Source organism: Agaricus bisporus, assembly GCF_000300575.1.
Source record: "Agaricus bisporus var. bisporus H97 unplaced genomic scaffold AGABI2scaffold_5, whole genome shotgun sequence".
NCBI classification, from domain to species: Eukaryota; Fungi; Basidiomycota; class Agaricomycetes; order Agaricales; family Agaricaceae; genus Agaricus; species Agaricus bisporus.
In genome coordinates, this window is record NW_006267368.1 from 2,174,414 (window position 1) to 2,198,712 (window position 24,299).

The 24,299-nt window shown below is 46.0% G+C and overlaps 12 protein-coding genes across 12 annotated transcripts; 6 read left to right on the forward strand and 6 right to left on the reverse strand.

Annotated features, from left to right (window-relative positions):
* Positions 1-251: 251 nt before the first annotated feature.
* AGABI2DRAFT_143325 (hypothetical protein) lies at positions 252-1,437 on the forward strand (the record flags this gene model as incomplete). The annotated part of the gene is made up of 5 exons (XM_006461371.1): positions 252-347; positions 400-584; positions 639-1,146; positions 1,214-1,349; positions 1,394-1,437. The coding sequence occupies 5 exons, from the start codon at positions 252-254 to the stop codon at positions 1,435-1,437; spliced, it is 969 nt and encodes a 322-aa protein (XP_006461434.1).
* A 565-nt stretch (positions 1,438-2,002) lies between these two features.
* Positions 2,003-3,096, forward strand: AGABI2DRAFT_192938 (hypothetical protein). The gene is made up of 3 exons (XM_006461372.1): positions 2,003-2,139; positions 2,210-2,433; positions 2,492-3,096. The coding sequence occupies exons 1-3, from the start codon at positions 2,044-2,046 to the stop codon at positions 2,994-2,996; spliced, it is 825 nt and encodes a 274-aa protein (XP_006461435.1). The 5' UTR covers positions 2,003-2,043; the 3' UTR covers positions 2,997-3,096.
* Positions 3,097-3,415: 319 nt separating this feature from the next.
* AGABI2DRAFT_192939 (hypothetical protein) lies at positions 3,416-5,283 on the reverse strand. Its single transcript, XM_006461373.1, has 12 exons — positions 5,253-5,283; positions 4,890-5,185; positions 4,763-4,835; positions 4,614-4,699; positions 4,365-4,552; positions 4,297-4,309; positions 4,190-4,234; positions 4,082-4,136; positions 3,967-4,027; positions 3,747-3,849; positions 3,630-3,695; positions 3,416-3,571 (listed from the first exon to the last, which is right to left on the reverse strand). The coding sequence occupies exons 2-12, from the start codon at positions 5,175-5,177 to the stop codon at positions 3,488-3,490; spliced, it is 1,062 nt and encodes a 353-aa protein (XP_006461436.1). The 5' UTR covers positions 5,178-5,185; positions 5,253-5,283; the 3' UTR covers positions 3,416-3,487.
* Positions 5,284-6,320: 1,037 nt separating this feature from the next.
* AGABI2DRAFT_178596 (hypothetical protein) lies at positions 6,321-7,193 on the reverse strand (the record flags this gene model as incomplete). The annotated part of the gene is made up of 4 exons (XM_006461374.1): positions 7,025-7,193; positions 6,719-6,768; positions 6,531-6,663; positions 6,321-6,482 (listed from the first exon to the last, which is right to left on the reverse strand). Exons 1-4 carry the CDS (start codon positions 7,091-7,093, stop codon positions 6,321-6,323), a joined length of 414 nt encoding a protein of 137 aa, XP_006461437.1. The 5' UTR covers positions 7,094-7,193.
* Positions 7,194-7,409: 216 nt separating this feature from the next.
* AGABI2DRAFT_178597 (hypothetical protein) lies at positions 7,410-9,286 on the reverse strand. Its single transcript, XM_006461375.1, has 6 exons — positions 9,137-9,286; positions 8,872-9,083; positions 8,507-8,824; positions 8,254-8,448; positions 8,031-8,203; positions 7,410-7,974 (listed from the first exon to the last, which is right to left on the reverse strand). Exons 1-6 carry the CDS (start codon positions 9,204-9,206, stop codon positions 7,569-7,571), a joined length of 1,374 nt encoding a protein of 457 aa, XP_006461438.1. The 5' UTR covers positions 9,207-9,286; the 3' UTR covers positions 7,410-7,568.
* A 1,119-nt stretch (positions 9,287-10,405) lies between these two features.
* Positions 10,406-11,562, forward strand: AGABI2DRAFT_192940 (hypothetical protein). The gene is made up of 4 exons (XM_006461376.1): positions 10,406-10,523; positions 10,584-10,789; positions 10,848-11,260; positions 11,318-11,562. Exons 1-4 carry the CDS (start codon positions 10,467-10,469, stop codon positions 11,326-11,328), a joined length of 687 nt encoding a protein of 228 aa, XP_006461439.1. The 5' UTR covers positions 10,406-10,466; the 3' UTR covers positions 11,329-11,562.
* Positions 11,563-11,824: 262 nt separating this feature from the next.
* AGABI2DRAFT_136461 (hypothetical protein) lies at positions 11,825-12,926 on the forward strand. Its single transcript, XM_006461377.1, has 4 exons — positions 11,825-11,983; positions 12,037-12,233; positions 12,286-12,701; positions 12,768-12,926. Exons 1-4 carry the CDS (start codon positions 11,891-11,893, stop codon positions 12,773-12,775), a joined length of 714 nt encoding a protein of 237 aa, XP_006461440.1. The 5' UTR covers positions 11,825-11,890; the 3' UTR covers positions 12,776-12,926.
* A 502-nt stretch (positions 12,927-13,428) lies between these two features.
* On the forward strand, positions 13,429-14,247 carry AGABI2DRAFT_192943 (hypothetical protein). The gene is made up of 4 exons (XM_006461378.1): positions 13,429-13,513; positions 13,571-13,743; positions 13,798-13,952; positions 14,029-14,247. The coding sequence occupies exons 1-3, from the start codon at positions 13,454-13,456 to the stop codon at positions 13,922-13,924; spliced, it is 360 nt and encodes a 119-aa protein (XP_006461441.1). The 5' UTR covers positions 13,429-13,453; the 3' UTR covers positions 13,925-13,952; positions 14,029-14,247.
* Positions 14,248-16,038: 1,791 nt separating this feature from the next.
* AGABI2DRAFT_192945 (hypothetical protein) lies at positions 16,039-17,140 on the reverse strand. The gene is made up of 6 exons (XM_006461379.1): positions 16,827-17,140; positions 16,695-16,758; positions 16,543-16,637; positions 16,426-16,491; positions 16,306-16,373; positions 16,039-16,230 (listed from the first exon to the last, which is right to left on the reverse strand). Exons 1-6 carry the CDS (start codon positions 17,034-17,036, stop codon positions 16,110-16,112), a joined length of 624 nt encoding a protein of 207 aa, XP_006461442.1. The 5' UTR covers positions 17,037-17,140; the 3' UTR covers positions 16,039-16,109.
* Positions 17,141-17,300: 160 nt separating this feature from the next.
* Positions 17,301-19,961, forward strand: AGABI2DRAFT_192947 (hypothetical protein). The gene is made up of 14 exons (XM_006461380.1): positions 17,301-17,562; positions 17,612-17,832; positions 17,918-18,024; positions 18,094-18,377; positions 18,432-18,504; positions 18,561-18,646; positions 18,706-18,884; positions 18,945-18,957; positions 19,021-19,067; positions 19,121-19,173; positions 19,227-19,384; positions 19,436-19,501; positions 19,568-19,685; positions 19,741-19,961. Exons 4-13 carry the CDS (start codon positions 18,099-18,101, stop codon positions 19,679-19,681), a joined length of 1,068 nt encoding a protein of 355 aa, XP_006461443.1. The 5' UTR covers positions 17,301-17,562; positions 17,612-17,832; positions 17,918-18,024; positions 18,094-18,098; the 3' UTR covers positions 19,682-19,685; positions 19,741-19,961.
* Positions 19,962-20,183: 222 nt separating this feature from the next.
* Positions 20,184-20,542, reverse strand: AGABI2DRAFT_118335 (hypothetical protein; the record flags this gene model as incomplete). Its single annotated transcript, XM_006461381.1, has 2 exons — positions 20,184-20,269; positions 20,326-20,542. 2 exons carry the CDS (start codon positions 20,540-20,542, stop codon positions 20,184-20,186), a joined length of 303 nt encoding a protein of 100 aa, XP_006461444.1.
* Positions 20,543-21,415: 873 nt separating this feature from the next.
* AGABI2DRAFT_192949 (hypothetical protein) lies at positions 21,416-23,146 on the reverse strand. Its single transcript, XM_006461382.1, has 10 exons — positions 22,835-23,146; positions 22,708-22,780; positions 22,557-22,642; positions 22,316-22,494; positions 22,247-22,259; positions 22,140-22,184; positions 22,024-22,081; positions 21,816-21,973; positions 21,692-21,757; positions 21,416-21,630 (listed from the first exon to the last, which is right to left on the reverse strand). Exons 1-10 carry the CDS (start codon positions 23,093-23,095, stop codon positions 21,535-21,537), a joined length of 1,035 nt encoding a protein of 344 aa, XP_006461445.1. The 5' UTR covers positions 23,096-23,146; the 3' UTR covers positions 21,416-21,534.
* Positions 23,147-24,299: the final 1,153 nt, after the last annotated feature.

Sequence of the window (24,299 nt, forward strand, 5' to 3'; positions counted from 1 at the left end):
CCACCAATTGTGTTCACTTTGAGTTCGCGGGCCTACTTCGGGAAGCGCATTTTCGGATTGACTTCCTTCTAAATTTCCACCCACGAGGCATCTCGAGAAACATCCCGAAGCAAACAACCATGTCGTAGTTTGGACACGCGTTTCTCCCCCGCCCTTGGACTGCTGGCAAGATGCTAGATGTGAAACGAGTCTTCAATAGCGCTATATCTTCCATCTTGAGTCTTCGGCATCATCCTCGTCTTTCCCCCGACATGTCGTCTTTGAGGCTTTCAACCACAGAAAAAGCCCCAAAAGGCCTCAGCCTTGATAAACAATACTACATACCTGGTGGAGATTTGCACTTCAAGGTCACACTCTGTCTCCATCATTCCTCATCATAGCACTGAAATTTACTCGTAGGTGGAACACACCTTATTCCGCGTCCACAGTTATTTTTTCAGTCGAGAGTCTCCACATTATCGAGAACGAATGGCCGGAGTAGACCACGCAAAGACCAACGACGGTCGTAGTGACAAGGCCGCGATTCTGGTGGGCAATACTACTGTAGAAGATTTTTCTAAATTTTTATGGATATTTTATAATCCGTGCGTTACTCTTTCCATCATATCCGGCGAGAGCTCATGATCGTGGTTTAATAGAGACTATACTTTCGATTCCACTCCGGCATCAGTGTGGTGTACCATTTTAGAGCTATCCTCCCCGTTGAAATGGGATTTCCCCAAGATCCATGCTCTGGCGCTAAAACAATTAGCCGATCTTCAACTTCCCCTCGTCGACCGCATCGTCCTTTATAGAAAATGTTCTATAACAATTGATCGCCTACTTCCACTCTACGCGGATTTATGTCTTCGTGAGGAACCTCTCACTTTGGAAGAATCGGTCCGTCTTGGTTATGAGTTCAGTGTCCCGATATCACAAGTTAGGGAACGAGTTTTACGGAGGAGGGGTAAGGCCGTTGACGACAACAATCAAAGTCTGGGGATGGGGTCCACCCCAGATGACCTAGAATTTTCCAAGGAACAAGTTATCGAACTTGTAAAATCGGCGTTGAAAACCACAGAAGCTCTTTCTTCAATAAGGGACCTCCAGAAACCTCCCGAATGTTTGACCGCTCAGCAAGATGTCCGCGATCAATTTCAATCTCAAGTAAGCTATGTTTTTCCTACATTTTCCCCTAGTCGTCCTTAACTTAACCCGATTAAATTTTTTTTAGGTCAAATCGAGTATGAGAGCGTCATCCAGCAAACACGCTACGATGATCAATCTCGACGGCCAGGCAACGACCACGGAATCCACTAATCAGAACAATAGTCGATCCGCCTTATCCTCGTCAAAAGGGAAAGCTCCAGGTGGGATTGTTAACACTCCCCTCGTACAATATACTTATTTTTAGCTGTCGGTCGTGCACAGAGGATATTCAAATGTACAGTCGCTTAAATAAGGATCAAGAACAGCAGCGACAACAACGACACCCCGGATGCTGCGAAGGCTGCCCGTGTTCGCGTCCGAACTTGAAAAAACGTTCAGGATTTATCTTGGTGGAGAAATCGGTCAGTATTGAAGAAAACTTGTTGACTAGTTATTTTCCTGGGTCATGGGTTTGATGGCCGCGAAGAATAGATCTCATTATGTGTATGTGTCGTTTATACTCTTGCAATTTATGCGCGTGGCATATCTTCTAGAAAGCGTGCGGTTAGACATGCTTTCTTTCTTTCTTCTCTTCTTTCCAAGCATCGAAACGTGTTGTCCAGTTGTAGAAAACAAGGTATATGCCGTCGACTGTTCCCACTGAAGATGTTCTCGCCCTGTTGATGGTGAATCAGGATAGAAGCGGTCCATGTTCTGCGCGGGGTATCCTGGGCACGATGGTTGCCTTCCGAAACACGCGCCGTTTTCCCTCCGCGGCGCAACTTCAAGTGATCTAGAAAGTGGAGCGTAGGCTGGCGAGAGAATTTTGAGTAGACGTTTGAGGCTCGAGGTGGCCTGCATAAAAGCACTCGCGACCACTGACTCCAAAATTCAGTTTCCTCTAATTCGTTTCTGATGCCACCCAGTGATAACCTCCACACTCCCCCTAATCTTAAGTCTCTAAAGCATCACCCGGTTCATTATCAACCTGGGGGTGACCTGATTGTCATCGTAAGTATTGCTATTCACTGAGCTTCTGAGCAACTGAACAATCGTGTATGCATTTCCTCATCTTTCATAGATTGGTGACGAGGCTTTTCGCGTTCCATCCGATTTTTTCACTAGGGAATCAAAGGCTTTTCGGGATCGACTAGCGGAAGGGAGTATCGTAACCAACAATGGTCACGACTCTACGACCAAAAAATCGGCTTCTATGGACAATTCTCCTCACACTATAGTGATCCAACCTGAAGAAAACGTCTCCTCCGATGATTTTGCTCAACTTTGTAGCATCTTTTTCAACCGGTAAGTTCTTTTTTGGTTTTGGTCAGTCACCGTCACAGTTGTTTATGTGTCCTCAAAGTCGATTCTCGATCTACGAGAATACCCTCGAGAGCTGGAAGACCATCTTACGACTTGTCAATCAGTGGGATTTCCCGGAAGTCAAAGATCTGGCTTTCCGGGAACTCGAAAACACCACAAAATTCCCCATTCCTCTCGTTGAACGCATAGTATTATATCGCAAGCACAAAGCCGAACCAAAATACCTCGATTCTCTTTACTATTCGCTCCTTTCACGATATGAACCTTTGACCGAGAAGGAGGGCGAGGCGTTGGAGTTGAAACTCGCGCTGCAAGTGAACGGTCTTAGGGAAGGAATTTTACGTGTCTGCAATACTATTGGTGAAGGAGGTGAGACGTCAGATAAAGCGAAGGAGGCCGTTCGGAAAGGCGTGAACTTATTGTTGGGAACGGCTCTTGGTGCTGCGGCTCCAAAGGAGTCGAATGGTAAAGCTCAGTCGTCAGCTTCTTTGTTGGCATCATCTAGCAAAAGTATTGGTACTGCGAAAGGAGGAAAAAGATTATGAGTAGTGTTTGCAACTTTTATGTAGTTTTTTTTTGACTGATGTAATCGAAATAAAATCGTCGTCTACTGTACGCAGCAGACCGTAAGTTCACATAAGCCGTAGTACCCGCCGTGAGCTGGATCTATTTTTGGTCACCGTCATGCATAATTTCGTCATCAATTCGGGGAATTTTCAACATTTATTGCCAACACTGTGACAACGTACAACCTAATATAGCCATGTGAACTTGCATACCAACGGACTTCCTTGGATTTAAGCGACCGCTGCACGGCAGTGCACGGCGGGTAGAGTCTTTCTGTATTTCAGCAAGGGATACCGTGAATCAGTTCTAATCAGATCATGATGGATCACGAATTTCGTTAATCACGGAAATTGTTTCAGCACGCCCGATAATCCTAGCGATATACAGTATATCTAGGAAGACGTGTTCAGTTCTGTATGCGACTGCTCCACTTCATTCCACATTAGACAAAGTCTTGTCTTTGGGGGACTTAAAGTTGAGCGGCGTATGCTTTCAAGCCCTCCCTAAGCGGTTCAATCTGAACTATGAGTAGTGCGAGTTTCATTTGGAATTTCTTTTCAAATGATCAGTACTACCCAACGAAACAAACTATTGCGGTATCCCGCCCCCACCTTGCGCGTCAGCACTTCCATTCCTTCATCAAGTGCAACATTCATCTCAATGGATTGCAAAGTAGCCTAGTTGAAACGTTTGTATTATTGAAGAGTGTCGCTAAGAAAGGCACTCACAAAAGCCCAAATGTTAGCAAAGGCGCTTAAATCGTCGCAGATATCAACGATGTTAGGTTTGAACTTCTCGAAGTCTGCCTGCATAGCTTGTAAGGCGAGGTATCTACCGAAAACGCATCAGTTTAATATTAAACAATCTTTTAGCCTTCCAGCTTTCTCTTGTATCGGATTTGAAAAAAGGCGGAAAAGTGACAAAAAAGAAGAGACGAAAAAAGCTGACCTTATTATCTCGGACCAGCCTGTGATGCCAGATTTGGTTTTACTGAGGTTGGCCTGTGCCTCTAATGAAGATTTGATGAAGGCACCCACGTTGAACCTCGTAGAGCCCAACTCACCGTTGCGTTGCACAACATATTGACCGATGGAGTTAACTGGGATGTCGGATAGGATCTGAGGGAAGGTCTGAATTAGAATAAGATTGAGACGTGATGATCTATGCATACTCCAAAGACAGAGCTGCAACCTAACGCCATAACAGATTTTTGGATCTACACAAGGAGGCAAAAGCTTCGAGTGAGGAGATTTTTGCGGGAGATATATTACAATGTACCTTCTCGTTGAGACTGCAAAAAAGGGGCTCAGAAAATTTCCGACAAAGCAAGCCATAATATAACGCACTCAACAATTGTCTCTCCACATTGCTTGATAGATTTAATAGAAGACTCAAACCTGAGGCTTATTGCGTCTTCCAAGGTACCGAAACTTTCGACGTATTTCGCAAAATCGTCGGAAAAATCCTGAAGGTCGATCCTAAGGTTTTTGAACCCGTCTGCGACTGCTGTTGCGACATCTATTGGGTGAGTTTCCTGCAAAGAGAGCAGGCGTCAGAATGCGGATATTCGACCAAAAGTAACATGTCATAGTTACAACATAGGCCCTCAGGAAACGTTGTGCGCCTTCCAATTCGCTTTGAGATTGGATATCCGCGATGAGCGCAAGAACTTCACCATACTCTATATAGTTTAAGCGCCATGAAGGGATAAATAAAAGTGTAGCTTCAAAAGAGAACAACTGACCGGTCAATGCATCCGCAGTTTCAATCGCAAGCTTCCTTGAAGACCAGAGCATCCCCGTTGATCCACTCCAACGCTAGCACACATGAAGGTTATTCCAGGGTGATATATAAAGTAAGACATTGCCCACAGCCATCAACCCATCCCATCGCGGAATGTATACTTTTCTGATGCCAGGGAAAAAGGGATCATAATTTCCGGCAAGACCAATAAAGCCTTCCAGGACGGTGTGGAAGTCAATCACGATGGCGACAGCCGTTCGACCGATCTCCTTGCACGCCTCGATAAAATCCTCGATTGTGCCGAGCTCTTGCAGGAATCTCGTCATTTCTTCTTGTTGCTTGAACTGATCCTCCTCGGGAAGATCATCCCAGCTAGGTGCTTCCTTGTAAACGGTCGGAGGAGCGTCAGCAGCCATGGAAGATGCTTGATGCGGGAAAATAAGAACGTAAGTGAGAGCGTTGGTAGGCGATTTCTTTGTTGGCATTATCACCTTTTATCCCGCCGTTTTGCCGATCAAGAAGAACAATGCTGCCTCCATTTTCTGTTCTGGAAAGTTGAATCGGTACTAGAGCAATGTGTCATTGCCCGTTAGTTCCAGCGAGCAGCCAAGTCCCTTTCCGGTGCCGATATTCTAGGAAGCGATAAACATGCTAGCTTTCAAGATCTCAAATAGAATGAGGCCTTGACGCCAATTTTGGGGTGACGGAAGTTTGCGTAGCATGCGGAAATTTCGGGGGGTAAAAACTATAGAAGGATCAGGAAACGATTGACATCATACTCTTCAGAATCGGGAACGATGAATGAAGTCTTTGCGGCGAGGTTTGAAGTGGCGCAAACATCTTTTTCCATCGAACAATAGAAGTCGGTGAAACTAACAAAAATAGCTAGTAAGTGATCAACATAATACCTTGAATGATGAATGAAGCGATTACGCGTGGCGTATTCCATGTGGTCTTTCGCAATAGGAATGGCAACAACCGTGGGCACAACGATCCTTTCAGAATCGTGGTCGAAGAATCAGGGCTTGACGTCAGTGCTTGGGTGGCAAAGGTTCTCATCCACACTCTCGATGCCGTGAGTCCCACTAGGGGGTCAAGATCGTTATTGTGATCTCTGCATTTATGCAAGAAGGCCGCCAATAGTACCGATGGTTGAATGTAAAACGAAGTGTGAACGATCATGAGGTTTTGATGCAAGAATTGTATTTTCAGGCTAGATCTAACCATGCTCGCCTGTGATGTTTGATATTTTGAAGAGGAAGGGTACGACCATCGAGACAATACCGATCGCATAATTGCTCGAGGAGGATGGTGAAGGGGAGGGAAAGGAGAGAAGAATGGTGCTGAGAGAGTCATCAGTGAGGTGTCGTACTAACAAAGAAAGAGATGGAATACTTTTTATTTGTCGGCTGTTACCGTGGCATCTGCATGGAATCGAGAAGCTCAGTTATGATTGGCGAAGGCATAATCAACGTTCAAGTGGGCCATGTTACGGTCCTGAGGGCCAATTGGGAGTGAGAAAGGAAGGAGGAGTGCATCTGACGGGCATTGTGGCTGTATCAGTTTTTCCGCGCGTAGAAACCGACGCCCCGCCCAGTGGCGTAAGGAGTTCCTCGACCTCTTTCCTGAAGACCCAGACAGAGGGCCAGCCGGCGACCAGCCACGGGCTTGAGAAGTTGGGAAATGTACTGGGAGTCGGTGGACGTCTGTTGGACGTTTCCCTATGAGAGAGTGAGAAGGAAAACACTGGGCAAAATTTGAGTACATACCCAATGGATCGGAACGTCAAGCGCGTGGTCGCGTACGAGTGACGCGGTGGGAAGCGTCGATTGACGAGACTTCTGACCAACTTTATGTTGAATCCCTGCTCCAGGTGCAGCAACTTCCAAATCTATGTAGGCTCTATAACAAGGAGGGCATCATACAAATCTTGGACCATTTTGGGCCGGTCACTCACCTCAACTTCGGAGGGACTTCATCGCCGCTCGCGCATTTCCTGCTGAGTCTCTACGAAACTTATATCAAACGAGCAGAGAGGGTAGGTGAACTGGCTCCTAAAATTTATAACCCTCCAACTTAGAAACCGCACTCAAGAATTGTCGAGTCTTTTTCGAAATTTCATTTGGAAATTCTCTAATCGTATTGAGCTTGTTCAGCCTAAAAGTTTGACAGGGCTGCATAATACAAAGGTATATAGTATGCCTGGATACCAAATCATTCTCTTGGGTTTTGCGCGAAATATTAGAAAACTTGTATTACTCACTGATAAGTAAATTATTTTGCCCATCGTGAGCCCAATATCAATAAAGTTGCCTCCGCATTTGACAGACATCTACCCGCTGGTTTTTAATCCTATCATGCGAAGTTTGAAGTCGATCTTGGAAGCGATTGCTGAGAAATTGCGTTCCGAGCCTTTGTGCGATGTGTTGATGTTCAATTCTGCATGACACAGCCACAAGGCAGTCGGATGATCACGATCACTGATGCACTGATGCATGATGGCTAGTCTGATGGCTTGCTCGCTGCTGGAGCCGGTGATGGCTGACTTTCATTATTCTCTGTTATCCTCTTCCTACCGCCTACACGCGCGTAGAGTTGATCCACGGTTACAGAATAGACAATCCAGCCGTCCTGATTCTATTTGTCTTGGAATCCAAGCCTTTTATTGTACATTGTCATTTTTCAAAAGATTTGATAGTCAATAATTGATGTACTACATGTATCCCGGATATCAAAGATATTTTAAAGAACTCGATCTAATTTACAGAGCGGTCCAAAATAAAGGAATGGGCCTTAAAGGCGAATTTTTAGAGGTTGAGAGTCAACTTCCCATTTGACGTTGAGACATGAACACTTCCGTCTCCCTTGGTATCGCCACCCCAACTAACGTCACCCTCAACAAGCCCTCGGAAAGTCCTCCTAGTAACGATACGGTGTCTGTCTTTACCATATGGGTCTTCCACACGGTGTTCATTAATAACAGGAGTGAATAATGAGCTGGACGCTAAGGAGAAACGACCTTCGAATGTTGGATGCATTGTAACTGTTGCAGGGCTGTTTGAAGTGGACGCTTGATGGTGCAGAGTGGAATAGAGTGGAACCTCGAGGAAAGAGAAATCGAGGTGGGCATTAGTGGTAACTGATATGACCTTGAAATCCGTGCCGGCATTTCCAGAGGTACGATCGTGAAGGCGGACACCGGCCCTGAGTCGACTTAAACACTGATGTCAGAACCTGGAGTGTGGTCTCCAAAATTTCGCATGACATACCCATTACTGGTAGTCATCAAAAGATTCGCTGTGGAAGATTTGACTTGGCTGAAATCTATATCAACATCGATTTTGCCATTGGACGTGTGAAGGCCAAGGTCATCAGATCCATTATAATAACCCTCGATAATACCATTGGATGTCACAATGTTCGCTCGAAGTGCAGCAACGGACTAAAAGGAAAGTCAGCTGAGAGATCTCTATTCTTTTTGATCCACCTCACCTTGGAGTGTATTCCGCCATTTGAGCCTCGTAGTGTAAGGGTTTCGAACAAAACTTTATTCTTGATGTCGTCGATGGAATGCCCCGAGTTCACCACATTAGTCTCGAAGCGATTGATAGTGGGGTGATTCTCAGGAAATTCGACAACTACGTCATACTTGACGCTTCGCTTATATCTCCAGTGTCTGCGAGGATTCTATGACTCCACATTAACACTGGGTTTTCCACGTTGAAGACCGCATATGACTACTCACGAATATTCCAACTCCACTTTCACCATTTGCCCTCTTCAAAGAACAAACAATTGTATCCTTGTCCTCGCCATCATAAGCTGTAAGACGAACGAAAAATTTGACGGAATCGTGTTTTCCAGTCGTAATTTTTACTGATCCCTGAAGTCTAGGGCCTTGGGCCATGAGGAGGATTGCTTCAGAAGATGGATCTACATTCAGCCTCGTATCTGCATTGCCATTCTTCAATGGTTGTTCGCAAGAGACGAGCTCGGCGCCAGCTGGAATGGGATAATCTGGACTCTGAGCACCAGGTCCTATTGCCCACTGTTGAGCGGAAACCTTCATGAGGCTTAAGTTAGTCAACAGCCAGAGAGCCATGAACGTACATGAGGTTCGCTCTGGTATTCCCGCCAAAGCCAGGATAGCGTTATAGTTTTCAAGAGACAGAAGAAGAGAATTGCGACTACGAAGACTTTGAGAAAGCGGCATCGACGTCGATCTTCTCTAACGACAACTATCTTGCTTGGAATGTTCGGGTGTACTATTATGGGCGCGGGGTGCCCATGAGGCACATACGCTACACCGGTCTGAGGGTATCCTAAACGTTATTCAGTCAGTGTTTGGCCTCAGAATGACTGCATAGGTTCGAACCTATATAAGGCGGAGGAGACGCTACATTGTTATGCAAAAGAGCTTGGTGCTCTGGGTTTTTTATGGCCATGATAGAAGGAAGGGCTGCAACAATCGGAGTGGGAGATATCGCGCGTTTTATGTTGTGTTATGTTGCTAATGATAGACTCATCAGTCAAACATACAACAAGAACTGCGGTTGGCGCTGCGCATGTGCATATGACAAGTTCCGGTGGAATCGTATTGGATAAGGAAAAGCGTGAGAGTCAGTGCACGACTGCATCTCGGACCCGAGTCCATTGCTGTTGAAGTCTGGTTGAAGTCCTCAGTTTCGTCGCCTATAATGTTGTTTGACAAATAGAGTTCCCTGCGGAGTGCTAAGCCCACGAGAACAGGAGAATGTTCGTGATCAGGCGCATTATCTCGCATCCAGATACTAGTATGGAATCATGCTTTTCTGACTCACGTTAATCCTCGCTCATTAAGCGAACTTGAAAGGTTCTTGTGATCGCAGTGCGCAGCAGGTCAGTAAGAACATTATCTAAATATTTTATCTAATGTAAACCCTTTCAAGGCCTGAATCGTAGCATTATATACTATACTTCTTCCGGGGATTGATCAATTAATTAATTACTTAAAGGTAGCTTATGATCGATCATTCACTGGCCGCGGCGAATTCATAATACCAGGGGCAAGAATCCATTTTCTCGTCCCTGCGGCGTAAACTCATATCTTATCGTGTCACCACCGCCACAACTGTTCCTTCCAGCCAGACGCTTGCTGTGGATGATAGAAGGATCAGGTTTTTTTCTGGTTGGCTGTCAAACTGCCTCGTGGCGTAGAGAAATCTCCAACTCGTGCTAATCAGCCGAGGTGTGCAGGCATTGATTATGGGCATATTACTAGATTCGGGAACTTCGTGTTCACCCACGCTTAGATCCTTTGACGTCTTCTTCACCGCTTTCAGGGAAAGGAAGCATTAGAACAAGAGGTTTTGAAGCATTCTGGTCGCTAGAAAGTCCTAGAAACGTCGCCACCCCCCCACAGCATTCAGGAGCGTACTTCGTGATTGCTACCATTCCACTTTGGCCGAACGCTGGACGAACAAAAAGGGAACAAGGATCCCTATTGGCACGACGGCTTCACGTTAACGTCACAGCTTAGCAATTGCTGTTGTGTGGGCACCATTGTATCGTTCAAGTTAGCATTCATTTTATTTCGGGAACGTCAGTTTGAGCTTCTCGTTCCCAGGCAGCTTCAGCTATATAAAGGACAAGGGAAGACCACTCGATCCTACTTATCACCGCCCTCCCTAGTTCTCGATCCCCAATAAACTCATTCATAGTTGACGATGCCAGACGGTGATATGAACTCTTTCAACATTAGGGGGGGAGATTTATATCTTGCTGTAAGTAGTCTTACTGAATTAACTCTTCTTACGCGGTTTCAGCTTTGAGCGTTTGAATAGGTTGGACCCAATCAAGCCCGTTTCAGGATTCACTCCCATTTCCTCATCCGAGAGTCGGAGTGGTGGAAGAAAGAACTCCTCGGGGATGGCGCTGAGTCCTCTTCCGATGCACCTCTAAGGAAGGGTAATGGTTTTGCCTCTGCGTACCCCCTCAGAGATGAGTCGCCAGAAGATTTTCGCCTCTTCTTAGGAGTGATTTACAATACGTGAGTTGATTCCGAAGCGACTGCAAGTTATGACGCCAACCGGTCCTTCTTTTCGTAGCTCATACGGCAATTATGCCCATATCACGACGATGCAATGGATGGTAATCCTGCGCTATGCTCTCAAGTGGCGCTTTAAAGAAGTCGAAGCTCTTGCCATCCGGTATCTCGAAAGGCAACGCATAGATATTGCTGAACGCATAATCCTTTATCAAAGGAACAAAATCCCGAATAAGTATATTCTCCCATATTACAGTGAATTGGTATCTCGACCCGAGGGTCTTGAACTTGAAGAATGTCGTATTCTTGGGCACAAGAACCTCTACTTCCTATACCATGCCCAGCGTGATCTTTACGCCAAACGACTATCGTCACAGTCTGCTGGAGGCCCTGATGACCTTGATAACGTGGAGATTGGCAAAATCGTCAAGGCAGCGTATATAAAGACTCTTAACAATGTGGACCCGACTCCAGGTAGTTCGGTATTCTATATTTTACTGCTGTGTTGTACCTGACTTATATTCCTTCCAGACCGTAATTAAGGACCCGCCTGAATGCCCGGCGGAAGATGTGAAGGACGAGGACGAAGAGGTAAACTCGGACATTGAGAGTTGGAAAGGTAGTACAGACGAGGATTACGACGAGAGATGGGAGGTCTTGACCGTGCCTGGTTCTTTTTGCTGAATTAATGCTAGCTATTGACTATATGTTTTTGTATTATTGTTAACTTCCTTTCATCTAATGATTCGGCGCAGCCTGACCGAGGTGCACCACGCAATCGCCGACTTGGAAGAGTTCAGCGAGCCGGCGGTCAATATTTTCTAAGCCGGTACACTTGATTTAGCCTGATAGATATCCGTCAATTTGCAACTCGACTTGCATCGCTGGCGTCCAATCGGTCGTATTTCATGAAGTACCTGCCGATGAAATGTTTTTGATGTTTCTTGCAGGGAAGTCTATAGTGACCATGCTTCTGATTCCCAGGCCCGGGATACACTATACATAAGGGTTTGATCAAATCATAAGTTCAAATTTCACTGGTCACTCACCCCAACATCCTCAGCCTCTCCTCCTTCCCTCCATAAGTTTTCACCTTTTATAACTATGGCGAAAAAAGACCCCAAACCGACACCGAACGGAAGTCCCGCCGCGGGTCCTCAAGATTTCATCCTCCGGGGAGCGGATCTTTTCTTCAATGCGAGTCGCCCGAATGTCAATGTTTCGTTGCATTTTTCTTACCATTCAGCCAGCTTCCCGACGGCACCAAATTCCACATTCATTCCCATTTCTTCACGCGAGAGTCGAAATTCTGGCGGAAAGAACTCACCGGCAATGACTCCCCTGGCGATCATCCTTTGACAAAAGGCGACAGCGCTGCTAAACCATACACCCTTGATGATATTGGGCCAACAGAATTGCGGATGTTTATCGGGATCTTTTACAATCCGTGAGATTTGAGTATGCTAAAACCAACGCCCAGCTCTTACTATTTGTACTAGCAAATTCGGGGACTATTCTCATGTCACACTCGAGGAATGGATGATCATCTTGAAGTACGCTCATAAGTGGGATTTCCCGAGGATGAAAGATCTCGCGATACGATACCTTGAAGACAACAATTCCATCGATATTGCTAGGCGTATAGTTCTCTATCAAGAGAATCAGCTCCCCGGAAAATACCTAGTAAGGTACTTCCGGGAGCTGGTTTATCGGGAAGAATTCCCTAGCATCGATGAATGTCGAACTTTGGGAATGGATAACTTCTGGCACCTTTCAAAATTGCGCGAGCTAATGCGGGTCTCACCCTCGAAGGAGGGTAAGGGTTCTAGCCCCCTACGAAAAGGCGTCGTCGAGAAAGAGGTCGATGATTTAATTGTTTCAACGCTCGAGCTATCCCTTGATGGCCCAAATACAGGTAGTCCGGTATCCTAAACTTCTTCAGCAAGTGACGACGAACTCATGTATCTTTTTTCCCCCCCAGAAAACTGAAAATCAGTCTAGACGCTCCGCATCACAGGAGGCAGATAAAACGGAGTCAATCGATCAGAATTGGGAGGATATAGATGATGACTTTGACGACTTTTGATGAAACCAACGATGACCGTCGTGGGTCAAAATCTAGTGCGGATTTTACGTGCTGAATTCCCTAGATCGCCTTCGTTGAGCCCTTTACCACTTCGCCTTGATGACTATCAATGAATTAATGACTTTTCCTTGAATATTGTTTGCGTGTCTTTGGCATCTTCTGCCGTCTGCCAAGAATTGCCTCGTGGAAACCTAAAATCAGAATGCAAGGGCAGCCCGCAGCCCATTCTCAGCGAATTGCGAGTCACTTGATTGGCCTGCGGCTTCGAAGAAATCTCTCTAGGAACCGTCCAGAACTTTAGTGTAGGTATTGGAACAACCCAGGAACAACCCCTTAATCCAGGACTGTGACGGCACCTCTTATTCTATATTTGCCTTTTAAATCTTGTGACAACAACGTGGACGGCTTCTTCAGCACCTCAAGGCCTCAAGGCAGATAAATGTGGACGTATCCAGAATCTTCCCCGAGATGCTTGTCATACTCTCTAGCATCCTAAACTGGGATTCAGATATTTCTCGTGGTTGATAAAGGAAAACGCGATGGTGTAACAGGCGCCATCTTCCCAATACTAGTATTCCCTCATGGCAAATACTCATCGCCACGAACTCTACTACATCCCTGCCGGTGATCTACATCTTCAAGTGGGTAATCTAGACAATCTCATTTCTGGGTCACCATTGAAATCAACACCATTGCAGTTTGGTCAAACACGTTTCCGCATCCATTCATTTTTCTTCCTTAGGGAATCAGCGTATTGGAGAGATCGTATAGCTGGGCCGAATCAGGAAGGTTTTGATGAACATGCTCCTCTCCTCGTTGAAGGAGTGGAAGCGGAGGATTTCGCCCGCTTTTTATGGATATTTTACAACACGTATGCTTTCACTCTAACATCATCGATTTCAAAGTGTATAACCCTCAATTGCAGGCCATTCGGTTATTACAATACATCGTTAGAACATTGGGAAACAATACTCCACTTGGCGACCCAGTGGGATTTCCCGAATGTACGTGAACTTGCTGTGAAACACATCGACGAATTACAGGGCGCCTAAGGAGGGGTTCAAGTCATCGGGTCGCCGGGTGGGTTTTATTCTCTAGCATCCTCATGATAGCCAGGATCTGACCGGAACCCTTGCTTGTTTAATCACTGATCTAGACGCTAATTGATCTCCAACATCCCGGAAGTGGAGGCTGAATTCACTGGGGTGTAAGTTTGGGTTCCAATTTCAGAGATGTAGCTCCGAATGGCCTGGGAAATAAGACAGCATATAAGTATAAGTTTGAATACGAGCTGTAAGTGAGTAGGTTATGTTAAAAAAGTTGTATTGAGTTTTCTATTTCATTTCTTGGCGATGTAATATATTTCTTTGATACAGAACGCGAGTGAACCTTTGTCCGGAGAGGTTTCGAACAGTTAACTTGTAATTTACTTATTTAAAGACGGATCTCGGGGTGATCCCATCAAACCTACAGTAGGCCCGGAATAGGAGGCCCCGGAATATCCCTATACTGAACCTGAACCTGAAGGCCTGAGCTTTCACAGTGCGCAATCACTGATCGATGATCTTTCAACGAAACACCACTCAGACTGCCGGCCCAGTGCGCGGTCTTGACTTTAATCCCATCCAATCCAGCCTTCTTGCCTCGGGTGATGTTGCCGGCGAGGTTCGTTGACTTTCCTCGTCCGTTGGTAGCTTATGCTCGACTAGTGGAACCTCAAGCTTACACTCCAACTATTACACCCGGAGTACGAAACTCGATGAAATCATCTCAGTCGCATGGAATCAACAAGTCCAGTATGTTCTCGCTGCTCGAGCAGTACCGGTTATACACTTTTCTGGGATCTAAAGGGCAAGCGAGAGGTCGCGACCCTTGCATATGGTGGAGGCGTTGGCACTTTTTCTGGTCAGGTCGCTTACTGGTTGGCGCAGACTTTGTTGGCAGCGCCGTCGGAATCGCTCAAGCCGGTGGTAATACTATTGACGTTCCCCACACAAACTATGGACCCAATTCTTCTATCGCTCCTACCATCGTTTCCGGGCCATCCTCTATTACGTCCAAAGCGCTGAAAAACAACAGTTTTAAGATCTGCTCTTCGTCGCCAAGGCCCTAGTCTTGGGCGACTTCGAATCAATCTTGTTACTGTGTTTGTCATCGGAGCGATGTTTGCCACAGAAACTAATCGCCGCGCTATACTTCTCACCGCTCGTGATGGTCTTATACTCCTCAAGTGTACATACAAGGTTTATTTTGAACGTCGTATCACTGCCCTCCCTTACCTCCGCTTATGTCAATATATTGCACAGATGACCTCTTCGACAATGTCCAAAACGCTGATTTGCAAGGATGACAAGAAATATTTGTTGGACTCTGCGCTTTCGGTCGATTGTGAAGGGTTATCTAGTCTCGCAGAGTAGCTGGGTGCTCGCCTCGAATTCCAATCTATTTCTGAAAGAAGCTGGGGATCTTGCTTAACTCGGAAGCTCGTGGCAAGGGCTAGAGGAAAAATACCACCCCTACCTACCTGGTGACGGCTTGTCTCGAGAGGTTGATTAATATATTGATTCTAGAAGTCAACTGAGGAGAACCGTATGATTGACGATGAGGATGGCTTGGCCAGGTCCTATTACTCTGCTCAAGCACGTACGCTGCAGAGTGTCACTGAAAAGATCGCCGATTTCCGCTTGGCAACTAAGTATCAGGACGGTCAGCCGACAGCCATCTCAGATAATGACATCTCCGCTGTCAAGACTTATAAGCTTGCAAATTCGTATGATCGATACTTCGAGAACGCCAGCTGCCTGTCGACACATGGCAAAGTGAAAGAGGTTTCTACTTATGTCAAGTTGGTCCTGTTGTATTATAAAGGCTCAGGTGGTGCTGATTTAGTATCTTAGAGGGAAAAGATTCTCGGTACCGCAGGAGATTCGGCTCCTGAACGCGAAAGCGCCGCTCCAACTCCAGCTGTTCCCTTTGCAAATCAATCACATCTTTAATCCCCTACGCATTCTCAAATGAATCTGGCAAATTAGCATTTGTGCGTTGTCGGTGGTGCGAGAAGAGCTATGGGTAGTGGTAAGGACAAGGAACAGGGATGTACGATCAGCTTGGAAAAGAGCTGGTGGATTTACATGAGCATTCGAATGTCAAATAATGACAAAGGAGCAGTCGGACTGAAATCATTGTATATTGCCGTGCTCTGCCACTTACTCCCGTAGCACTAGTCAATCGATGATGTTATACAGAAATGAGTACAGCTATAGCACCGCAAATGTAGTTACAACCGTTTAGATGCTGGACGCGTATGCTCTGAGGGCTTCCTGAACCTTTTTGTAACCTGCTTTGGCAGGGGAGAAGGCTGTTGTCAGTTCCTAGATTGAGATCGAGTAAGTAAGCGACAGGATTATACTATACTAATTGTGGTCAGCTTGACCTTGACTGTCTTCTCGATATCAGTTGCTTCCGCAAGGACCTTCGCGATGTTGGCGGCATCAGTCGATGACTAATGGCATCATGTAAGAAGGAGGATAAATTCGGAGATTGTCCGACGTACGGTATTCCAGATACCGTCGAGACGCCTTGTCGCACCAGGGAATCCATCCACTGGCTTTGACTTTTGCTAGAAAAATCGTTCAGTATTGGACAGGAAGAAATGAAGAAAAGGACCAACACCAGCAATGGCATTCAGCTCGATGACGGCTTCATCTCGGTCTTCTGGCGTTTTGATATCCTCGACTATCCCAACAACGGTTACATCTACGAAATCTGGAGTTTAAATAGATGAGCACTAATGAGATGGAAGGTCGAAAGAGATTATTTTACCAGTAATACGGCTGACCCCATGAGTCGCACTGGTACGTCCTGCCCAAAGAATATCATTAAAAGACTATCGGGATTGACGTCAGGCGAACAGGTAATGACAGTGACGATTCATCGCAAAGGTGGTAAACTCACTTTGGCGAATTCATCCACGCGGGGTGGCAGCACAGCGAGCGCAGTGATGTCGTCCTTGTATCTTTCTGCAAGAGTCTTGGAGCTATGGTTTACATCGTGGACGCCTTGGTCGGCTGCGGCGGACATGTTGCTGAGCGTTCTAACGTCGTCAACAGTTTTTTGGACGACGTCTTCATGAGCAAAAGGGAAATCGATCGCGTTGGATGACATGATAGACTGTGTTGTTAAGTGAGGAACGGTTGAGAGATTGCCTTGTGAAGGATAGGGAAGATTTGTTTGGAATCGGAGCTCGCATAAATATGCGATCGCACTGAGCTCGTGCCATGATAATGATTCAATGACAAGAAGCTGAAGATAACAATTGAACAAACAAAACATTTATGTAAGCTTTATGGACCGGTCAGACACCGGTTTTACGATCCTTTGTCTGGCCGATTGGCTTCCTTTCCGGATGCGGCTCGCTTGAGGGAATCCAACGACGTTATCAGAGGGTCACGATAACAATCGCCTTCACTAACATTGACAGCTTCGGGAGTGCGGACGAGAACTAGTATTCAAATTTTTGCCACCCCAAATGTTGCCGTGAAGGCCTCGTTGCTTTTGAAAGGTAACATGTTGATCGTTTTGCTAACCATTGCCTAGTTCTTACCGACATTTCCAATCGCAAAAACCCGCGTGTAACTGAACTTGCGCCACCGCAAACTTTGGCGCAAGGGCTTCTTCATTCATCATTCAAGTAATTCTGAAAGGTGTCATGTTGATCGCATGCTAACCAATATTGTCAGCTTCATACACTTCTATTGTCAAGGGTGTTGTGCCACTCCGAACCTCGCCGTAAAATCTTCATGCAATATTCACTATCATGACGGGTATAATGTTGATCGTTCGCTAACATTCTTAAGATGTTCTTATCGTCATTTCTATTACGAATGCCCGCATGGAATCCGGGACTCGTGCCATCCCAAACTTGGAGTAAAGGCCTCATTTCTCATTCAAGTCTTGAAAGGTAGCATGTTGATCATTTGCTCACCATCTCCTGCCTAATACCGTCCGTCCTGCCCAATTCTATTACGAATTTCGGCATGGAAAAGGGACTCGACTTCTTGACAGACCGGCTGGAATCAAATAAGTGGCAACTCGACCTTCTTCAACGAAAAAGGGAGGCGAAACTGTGACCCCCTTTGCAGCCGGATAAAAGGTAAGGAAGCGATAAGCAATCCACCAACTACCACTCTCACTTGCATTTTCATTTGCCCGTGTCTATCAGCTTTTATGTCTGCCTACGAGAACGCGCCTAGCTTGACCGCATGGGAGTCTCTTACCGAGGATGAACAGATCGAGCATCAAGAAGAAATGACGAAAATTCTAGAGGACCCAGACACGCTCAAACAGTTTAGTGAGGCGTGCAAGAATATCGGCCAGACGGCTGTCGCCATCGATGAGAACTTCAGGACCGTCCAAAAGGGATTTAATGATCTTGTCGAGAAATATGGTGCGGATTTCCCCGACGTTGGAAGAGTATACGTCCCTAAGTGGGCTGGTTTTATGGCTGTAAGGAATGTCTTCCCTTTATTATCGCCCACCAATAACCTCCATATGTGCTAGCGATGGAATGGGGATACGGGGATGCTCTGGTCTTCGAGGAAGCTGGCGGCCGAAACTGCGGCTTCACTGACCGGTCAGCTGTTCTCTTTTGAAGTGCTTTTGTCTCTTACTGATTCTTACACGGTATAGACTATGGTATCAACCTTGCACTCATCGCAGATATCCAGTCCCAGGACGACTTGGAAGGTGCACAAATGGAACTGAAGCAATACGTCGTAACTATCCCACGCTTAGCTCTGGTCGAATCTCCGAAATTTGACGAATGTTTTCGTAGGAAAAGCATCCAGTAGAGATTGCAACAAGGGTCTCAGACCAGTTCAAAGATCTTAGGAACGACATTGGGGATTTCTCCAAGGATTTCACAGCTTACATCGAGGAACAAAAGCAGAAACTTACGGAAGACGCGGCAGCGTTCGAGGCGGACATCTTGAAATATCAGGCAGAAATTGCTGAGTGAGTTATACCACGGTCCCTTTTGTGGGGGGAGGTTTCTGAGCCTTTCTTTTTCCGCAGGCTCAACGAGAAGGTACATTGTTACATGCAGCCTCGCAAAATTTCTTTTCGTTCAAAACTTTGCTTCATTGATTAGATCAAAATAGCCGGCATCACCTTGGGCTTCAGCTTTATCTTTGGAGTATGCATGAATCATCGTGTTCCGATTTTGTTCTGATTCAGGGCTGTCCTCAGATCTTTTCCGCCATCCCGGCTGGTTTCCTCATCGACTTTTTGGTGAAACGCGGTAGTGAGTCGTGCTCTAGTACGAGATTCGAGGAGCATTTAGCGGATCTTTATTAGAGGCGCAGGAAAACCTTAACCAAGCCCAAGCCAACCTTGCCCGAACTATCGCTAAGCAGGCGGCATTAGCGGCCATGCAGGCAGACTTCGAGAAGTTGAAACCTAACATTGACCAAATCTGCAATGACCTAGGCGTTTTTGCAAGTGTTTGGGCTTTTGTGAGTGTCTTTCTCAGTAGTGCTCTTCACCAATTCAAACCATTCAACTAGGCTACCGAGCAAACCACCGAGATAAATATTGCACTTGATGAAGGAATGGAAGTGCTGACGCGCAAGGTAAGAGAAAGAGACCTCATTAGATTGTGTGTTGTTGGATAGTATTGATCATATGACATCTTACAGAAATTCATCGTCAAACTCAACCTGCTTATCGCTCAGATCGAACCACTTAAGGAGGGCATGAGGCAATATGCCACTCAAATTACTCCTCCCTCGTCTTTCGCTGATGCGGAATGAAGTGGTGCAGTTGCATACGTAACTGAACAAGTCTTCCTACGTACCTTGTATTCCCTTAGGTTTATCGAATGCTGAAACACTGCGTGATTAATCATGACCAACATTTTCGGAAGTCTAATGTTTCCCATAAACCCGGAGAAAGGTCGCAACAGCTTGATAATTGGATAGGGTGGCTGGAAGGCAGAAAAGACGTACTCTGTTCCGTGCGACGGATACGAGTACGGGAAACGATAGCTTAAAGGACTGGCATGCGATCATCGCAAAGGGCATGAACTTCCTCAATGATGATGAGTCGACCGAGATTTGCATAGCTGTTGTCGGTACTCTCCAGGGCGCGTGATTCCCGAGCGTGGTACTAAACGATGATTTAAGTCTCGTCATTTGAGAGTCTCCTGTCAACTCTCCGACTTTGACCCTAAAGACTTTGAGACGAGCTTGGAAGCATTTTCCAACCATTTCTTGAACGAGGTCCTTCATATTAGGAGCAACGTAATTGAAGCCGTCAAGGTCGAATTGTTCGCGGGTTTTTCGTCATGCCACTAAGTCGCAAATCATTGAGGATGGTCAACATAGTGGCAACAAGTTGGTCTACATAAGCGAGTCAATATATTAGGGCCCCACCTTGCAGGCACCGGTCGGCGTACAGAGAAGAATGGGTTCATCGGTATCGAAAACGACAAGGAAAAGTTTACTCTGGACACGGCTGAGACGTGGGACGGTGAAGGCTTTGCGTGCCCGAGACGATACAGGGAAGAGTTCGTTGCCAGCGACTGGGTTAGATTTGGGAGCGGGTACGACTATTTCTTCGTATCCCTCCTTCGATGATCGATGATGAAGGATCCATCGGGTAGTAGTTTGCATTTCTTGTTCGACATGCCAAGATAGCCGCCCTGGCTGAACACGAAACTTCCGGGATCAAAGATGTGCTTATTAGGCTGAACAGTCGAGCCAGGAACCAGTGTAGAGGTCGGACTTCAGGCCTTCAGGTCCAGCAGCTTTTGTCAACAAGCATGTTGTCCGTAGTCTCCTTTTCTTGACCACCAGCTAATTTACGCAGAATCCAGCCAATACCTTTGTTTTTCATAGTCATAGCCACTTCAATGTCAGCACGCCCATCAGCATTGCTACGTATGAGTTTGGTGCACCAGACGACGTCTCAATTTTTGATGAAATCTTGGATAATGTGATGAATCTGGTAGTCGATTGAAAGCTCTATTGGCAGCTGGCTCTCACGACTCGACTCTATGGTTGCTTATTGGGTGGCAAAGCCAAAGTCACTGAGACAGGTGTAGGGACAATGCACCAGGCAGTGTCGCTTAAGATGCCAAGAAAGTATTGATGGTAAGAAGTAAAGGAACACGGGAGGCATATCGACTCGAAGATCTCACGGCGGCGTGGGGATATTCGAGGTATCCATCAGCAAAAGGGTTTTCAAAATAGAAGGGCTTAGAGACCTTGTTATGGAACTAGTTCCACCACAATCCATCAGAAAGGTAACTTTTGGAATATAATATAATCTTATGCAAAGTAGAAAGGCGTAAAATCCTATGGTGCCGTTCTAAGCCCTTCTATTTTGAAAACCCTTTTGTTGATGTCGGACCTCTTCCTCTCATCATCTTCTATACTGCCACCATTCGGCGCCAGCATGGGAGGGGAGGGCCCAGCCGAACATCCTAGAATAGGAGCCTCCCGATTGCCATTGTATGACTCTCCCCTCACTTGCAGCCTCTCGTATTTTTGTAGATCATCCATCTATCACACCCTAAGGTTTTGCAAGCTAAATTTATTCACGCTACATTTACGTACAACCGCTCTTCATTGTCATTTCCCTGTGAATTTAAACGTAATCCATTCTAGGACGGTGGCACAATTTGGCTGGCATATTGTCTCATGCCCTCTTTGAGCGGTTCAATCTGTGCCATAAGGAGGTGCAGCTTTGTTTGGAATTTCTGATGGTTTCAAGTCATTAGTGTTGTCTGATGCGAAATCAGTGAAGTATATACGCCCTACCTTGCGCGTGAGTACCTCCATTCCTTCTTGAAGTTCGGTGTTAATGGCAGCGGATTGATCGGTAGCCTTATTGAACCATTATGTTAGCAAACACAAGCAATACCTCAACAAAAAAAGCGCTCACGAAAGTCCAAATGTCAGCAAAAACGCCCAACTTGGTGCAGATATCGTCGATATTAGGCTTCAAATTCTCAAAGTCCGCCTGCATGGCTGCCAAGGCCTTTTGTTTCTCAATAGTTGCCTTGAGGTTAGCCTGAGCTGTATTGAGGTCGCGCTGCGCAGCTAAGAATTTGTTTATAAACATATCTCGAACCCCGTGAGGCCTATCTTACCAATGCGATCAGCGATGAGCTTCAAAAGTGGGCCGATTGCCAAGAATCCCTCTACAATCTAAAAGGAAGTCATGATTGGAACATAAGTAAAACATGAAAGTGAAGCCCATACATACCCCTAGAGCAAAGCTGCAACCAATAGCTATAACAGCAACTACAATCTAGGCAACAAAGCAAGATTTTGAATGAACGTAATTTTGCGAGGTGGCATGTCACACTGTACCTCCACATTAAGTCTGCGAAGAAAAGGGCTCAGAAACTCCCCCATAAAGTCAACTATGGTAGAACGAACTTGGTAATTGTTTCTTGAAGTTGCTTGATTTCCGCCTCAAATCTTTCCGCATCTTCTGTAAGTTCCTGCTTTTGTTCCTCGATGTAGGCCATAAAATCTTTGGAGAAACCCTGAATGTCCGTCTTAAGATTTTCGAAATCTTCTGCGACTGTTTTTGCAATATGGACCGGATGCTTTTCCTACGAAAAGAACACTCGTAAATTTTTTTAGATTCGACCAGAGCGAAGCATGGGATAGTTACGACGTATTGCTGCAGTTCCAGTTTCGCGCCTTCCAAGTCGTCTGGGGACTGGATATCCGCGATGAGTCCAAGGTTGATACCATAGTCTGCACATTGTAAGCATCAGTAAGGAATAGAAACGCTACTTGAACTTCGAAAGAGAACGACTTGCCGGTTAATGCTGCCGCAGTTTCGGCCGCCAGCTTCCTTGAAGACCAGAGCATTCCCGTCTCGCCATTCCATCGCTAGCACATATGGAGGTCATTGCTGGGCTACGACAAAGGGAAGAAATTGCTCACAGCCATATACCCATTCCATCGCGGAACGTACACGCTTCCGACTTCAGGAAAATCCTTACCATATTTCTCGACGATGGTAGCAAATCCCTTCTGGACGATCCTGAAGTTTTCATCGATGGAGACAGCTGTCTGGCCAATATTCTTGCAGGCCTCGCTAAATTTCGCGACAGTCCCAGGCTCCTCTAGAAATTTCGTAATTTCTTCTTGCTCCTTGATTATCTCCTCCTCGGAAAAAGAGCTAAGTGCTTTCTCGTAGGACATCGGAGTAGCTTCAGTATATGCGCGAGATGATGGTAAATGGAGAACTCAAGTAAGAGCGTTGTTAGATGAAATACATCCTTGCCTTTTATCCTGTTGCAAATTGGTCCCGAATTCGCTCCCTTTCTCGTTATAGAACGTCGAGTTGCCACTCAGGCAACGTGCCAATGTAACCCTTGACCTGAGAAGTCAAGTCCCTTTGCCATGCGGACAATAGAATATGTGCAGGATTGGCAATATTAATTAGATAAAGATCAGCAAACGTTCAAGATTGAATGATGAATGAAGATTCTACGGCGAAGGTTAGATTGGAGCGATGCCCTTTTTTTATCCGGACAATAGAAGTGTACGAGGGTGATGGTATTAGCCGGCAAGCGATCAATATGCTACCTTTCAGAAACTTGAACAAGGAATTTGAAGCTTTTATGCAACACGTACGTTGGGGGTAACACGAGTCCGTTTTCCATACAGACTTTCGCAATAGAAATGGCTATCCGACTTGGGGAATGGTTAGCAAACAATCAACATTACACCCGTCAGGAATCGTGAACCGTGACTGAAGTTTTTACGGCGAGGTTGGGAGTGGCGCACCACCCATATCCATTCGGAAAGTAGAAGCATGCGAGGCGGACATTGGCATTAGCTAGCGAACAATCATCATGTCACCTTTCAGAATTTTCCTTTGCGCCAAACTTTACGGTGGCGCGAGTTCGTCTTCCATGCTGACTGTCAGAATGAAATCAATGGTAAGACTAGAATCAGCGGCAAGATACGGTGTTCATCCGCATCGCCGTGGCACTGTTACCTTATCTGATTCCTTATCTGATCTCAGTAGTCCATAATCTTTCATATCTCTGTCCAGTTATGATTCATCTCTCTTACAACTGGAACTTTGACTTGTCTTTCTTATCCGCAGTACTACCACAGTTTACAAGGTCCCCTTTTCCGGTTGACACTTGGCATGCAATCTAATTATTTTTCGCAGCAACACCCTCTGGCTCCTCCCTTGCTGAGCCACTAGACATAACTTCCCATTCTTTCCGGCACCCTTGGAATCACATACTGTCTTTTTTCCGAAACGTGCAAGCTTCTCCGTTCAGAAAGTAACGACGCGCAAGTCTTTTGGCATGGACGTGCATCACATGATGTCAGTCATGAGCAGCCAATCAGCAACGAGTGATGCCATCAATGAACTGGTGACTTGTTT

What these genes read in the sequence shown, in the direction of transcription:
- AGABI2DRAFT_192945 (XM_006461379.1), bottom strand. Translation starts at nt 17,036, where the DNA reads ATGTCATCCAACGCGATCGATTTCCCTTTTGCTCATGAAGACGTCGTC. An exon ending in AGCTGAATGCCATTGCTGGT is followed by an intron (nt 16,492 to 16,542) that starts GTTGGTCCTTTT and finishes CGATTTTTCTAG; the next exon opens with CAAAAGTCAAAGCCAGTGGA. An exon ending in TCGACGGTATCTGGAATACC is followed by an intron (nt 16,374 to 16,425) that starts GTACGTCGGACA and finishes GATGCCATTAGT; the next exon opens with CATCGACTGATGCCGCCAAC.
- AGABI2DRAFT_192940 (XM_006461376.1), top strand. Translation starts at nt 10,467, where the DNA reads ATGCCAGACGGTGATATGAACTCTTTCAACATTAGGGGGGGAGATTTA. An exon ending in GGGGAGATTTATATCTTGCT is followed by an intron (nt 10,524 to 10,583) that starts GTAAGTAGTCTT and finishes GCGTTTGAATAG; the next exon opens with GTTGGACCCAATCAAGCCCG. An exon ending in TTAGGAGTGATTTACAATAC is followed by an intron (nt 10,790 to 10,847) that starts GTGAGTTGATTC and finishes TTCTTTTCGTAG; the next exon opens with CTCATACGGCAATTATGCCC.
- AGABI2DRAFT_192938 (XM_006461372.1), top strand. Translation starts at nt 2,044, where the DNA reads ATGCCACCCAGTGATAACCTCCACACTCCCCCTAATCTTAAGTCTCTA. An exon ending in GGGGTGACCTGATTGTCATC is followed by an intron (nt 2,140 to 2,209) that starts GTAAGTATTGCT and finishes CATCTTTCATAG; the next exon opens with ATTGGTGACGAGGCTTTTCG. An exon ending in TGTAGCATCTTTTTCAACCG is followed by an intron (nt 2,434 to 2,491) that starts GTAAGTTCTTTT and finishes GTGTCCTCAAAG; the next exon opens with TCGATTCTCGATCTACGAGA.
- AGABI2DRAFT_178597 (XM_006461375.1), bottom strand. Translation starts at nt 9,206, where the DNA reads ATGGCCATAAAAAACCCAGAGCACCAAGCTCTTTTGCATAACAATGTA. An exon ending in GTCTCCTCCGCCTTATATAG is followed by an intron (nt 9,084 to 9,136) that starts GTTCGAACCTAT and finishes AATAACGTTTAG; the next exon opens with GATACCCTCAGACCGGTGTA. An exon ending in TTGATGACTACCAGTAATGG is followed by an intron (nt 7,975 to 8,030) that starts GTATGTCATGCG and finishes TCAGTGTTTAAG; the next exon opens with TCGACTCAGGGCCGGTGTCC.
- AGABI2DRAFT_192943 (XM_006461378.1), top strand. Translation starts at nt 13,454, where the DNA reads ATGGCAAATACTCATCGCCACGAACTCTACTACATCCCTGCCGGTGAT. An exon ending in CCGGTGATCTACATCTTCAA is followed by an intron (nt 13,514 to 13,570) that starts GTGGGTAATCTA and finishes ACACCATTGCAG; the next exon opens with TTTGGTCAAACACGTTTCCG. An exon ending in TTATGGATATTTTACAACAC is followed by an intron (nt 13,744 to 13,797) that starts GTATGCTTTCAC and finishes CCTCAATTGCAG; the next exon opens with GCCATTCGGTTATTACAATA.
- AGABI2DRAFT_192949 (XM_006461382.1), bottom strand. Translation starts at nt 23,095, where the DNA reads ATGTCCTACGAGAAAGCACTTAGCTCTTTTTCCGAGGAGGAGATAATC. An exon ending in GATGGAATGGGTATATGGCT is followed by an intron (nt 22,781 to 22,834) that starts GTGAGCAATTTC and finishes CATATGTGCTAG; the next exon opens with CGATGGAATGGCGAGACGGG. An exon ending in TGGAACTGCAGCAATACGTC is followed by an intron (nt 22,495 to 22,556) that starts GTAACTATCCCA and finishes TTCTTTTCGTAG; the next exon opens with GAAAAGCATCCGGTCCATAT.
- AGABI2DRAFT_192947 (XM_006461380.1), top strand. Translation starts at nt 18,099, where the DNA reads ATGTCTGCCTACGAGAACGCGCCTAGCTTGACCGCATGGGAGTCTCTT. An exon ending in AGTGGGCTGGTTTTATGGCT is followed by an intron (nt 18,378 to 18,431) that starts GTAAGGAATGTC and finishes CATATGTGCTAG; the next exon opens with CGATGGAATGGGGATACGGG. An exon ending in TTCAGCTTTATCTTTGGAGT is followed by an intron (nt 19,068 to 19,120) that starts ATGCATGAATCA and finishes CTGTCCTCAGAT; the next exon opens with CTTTTCCGCCATCCCGGCTG.
- AGABI2DRAFT_136461 (XM_006461377.1), top strand. Translation starts at nt 11,891, where the DNA reads ATGGCGAAAAAAGACCCCAAACCGACACCGAACGGAAGTCCCGCCGCG. An exon ending in GAGCGGATCTTTTCTTCAAT is followed by an intron (nt 11,984 to 12,036) that starts GCGAGTCGCCCG and finishes CCATTCAGCCAG; the next exon opens with CTTCCCGACGGCACCAAATT. An exon ending in ATCGGGATCTTTTACAATCC is followed by an intron (nt 12,234 to 12,285) that starts GTGAGATTTGAG and finishes TATTTGTACTAG; the next exon opens with CAAATTCGGGGACTATTCTC.
- AGABI2DRAFT_192939 (XM_006461373.1), bottom strand. Translation starts at nt 5,177, where the DNA reads ATGGCTGCTGACGCTCCTCCGACCGTTTACAAGGAAGCACCTAGCTGG. An exon ending in GATGGGATGGGTTGATGGCT is followed by an intron (nt 4,836 to 4,889) that starts GTGGGCAATGTC and finishes CATGTGTGCTAG; the next exon opens with CGTTGGAGTGGATCAACGGG. An exon ending in AACTGCGGATGCATTGACCG is followed by an intron (nt 4,700 to 4,762) that starts GTCAGTTGTTCT and finishes TAAACTATATAG; the next exon opens with AGTATGGTGAAGTTCTTGCG.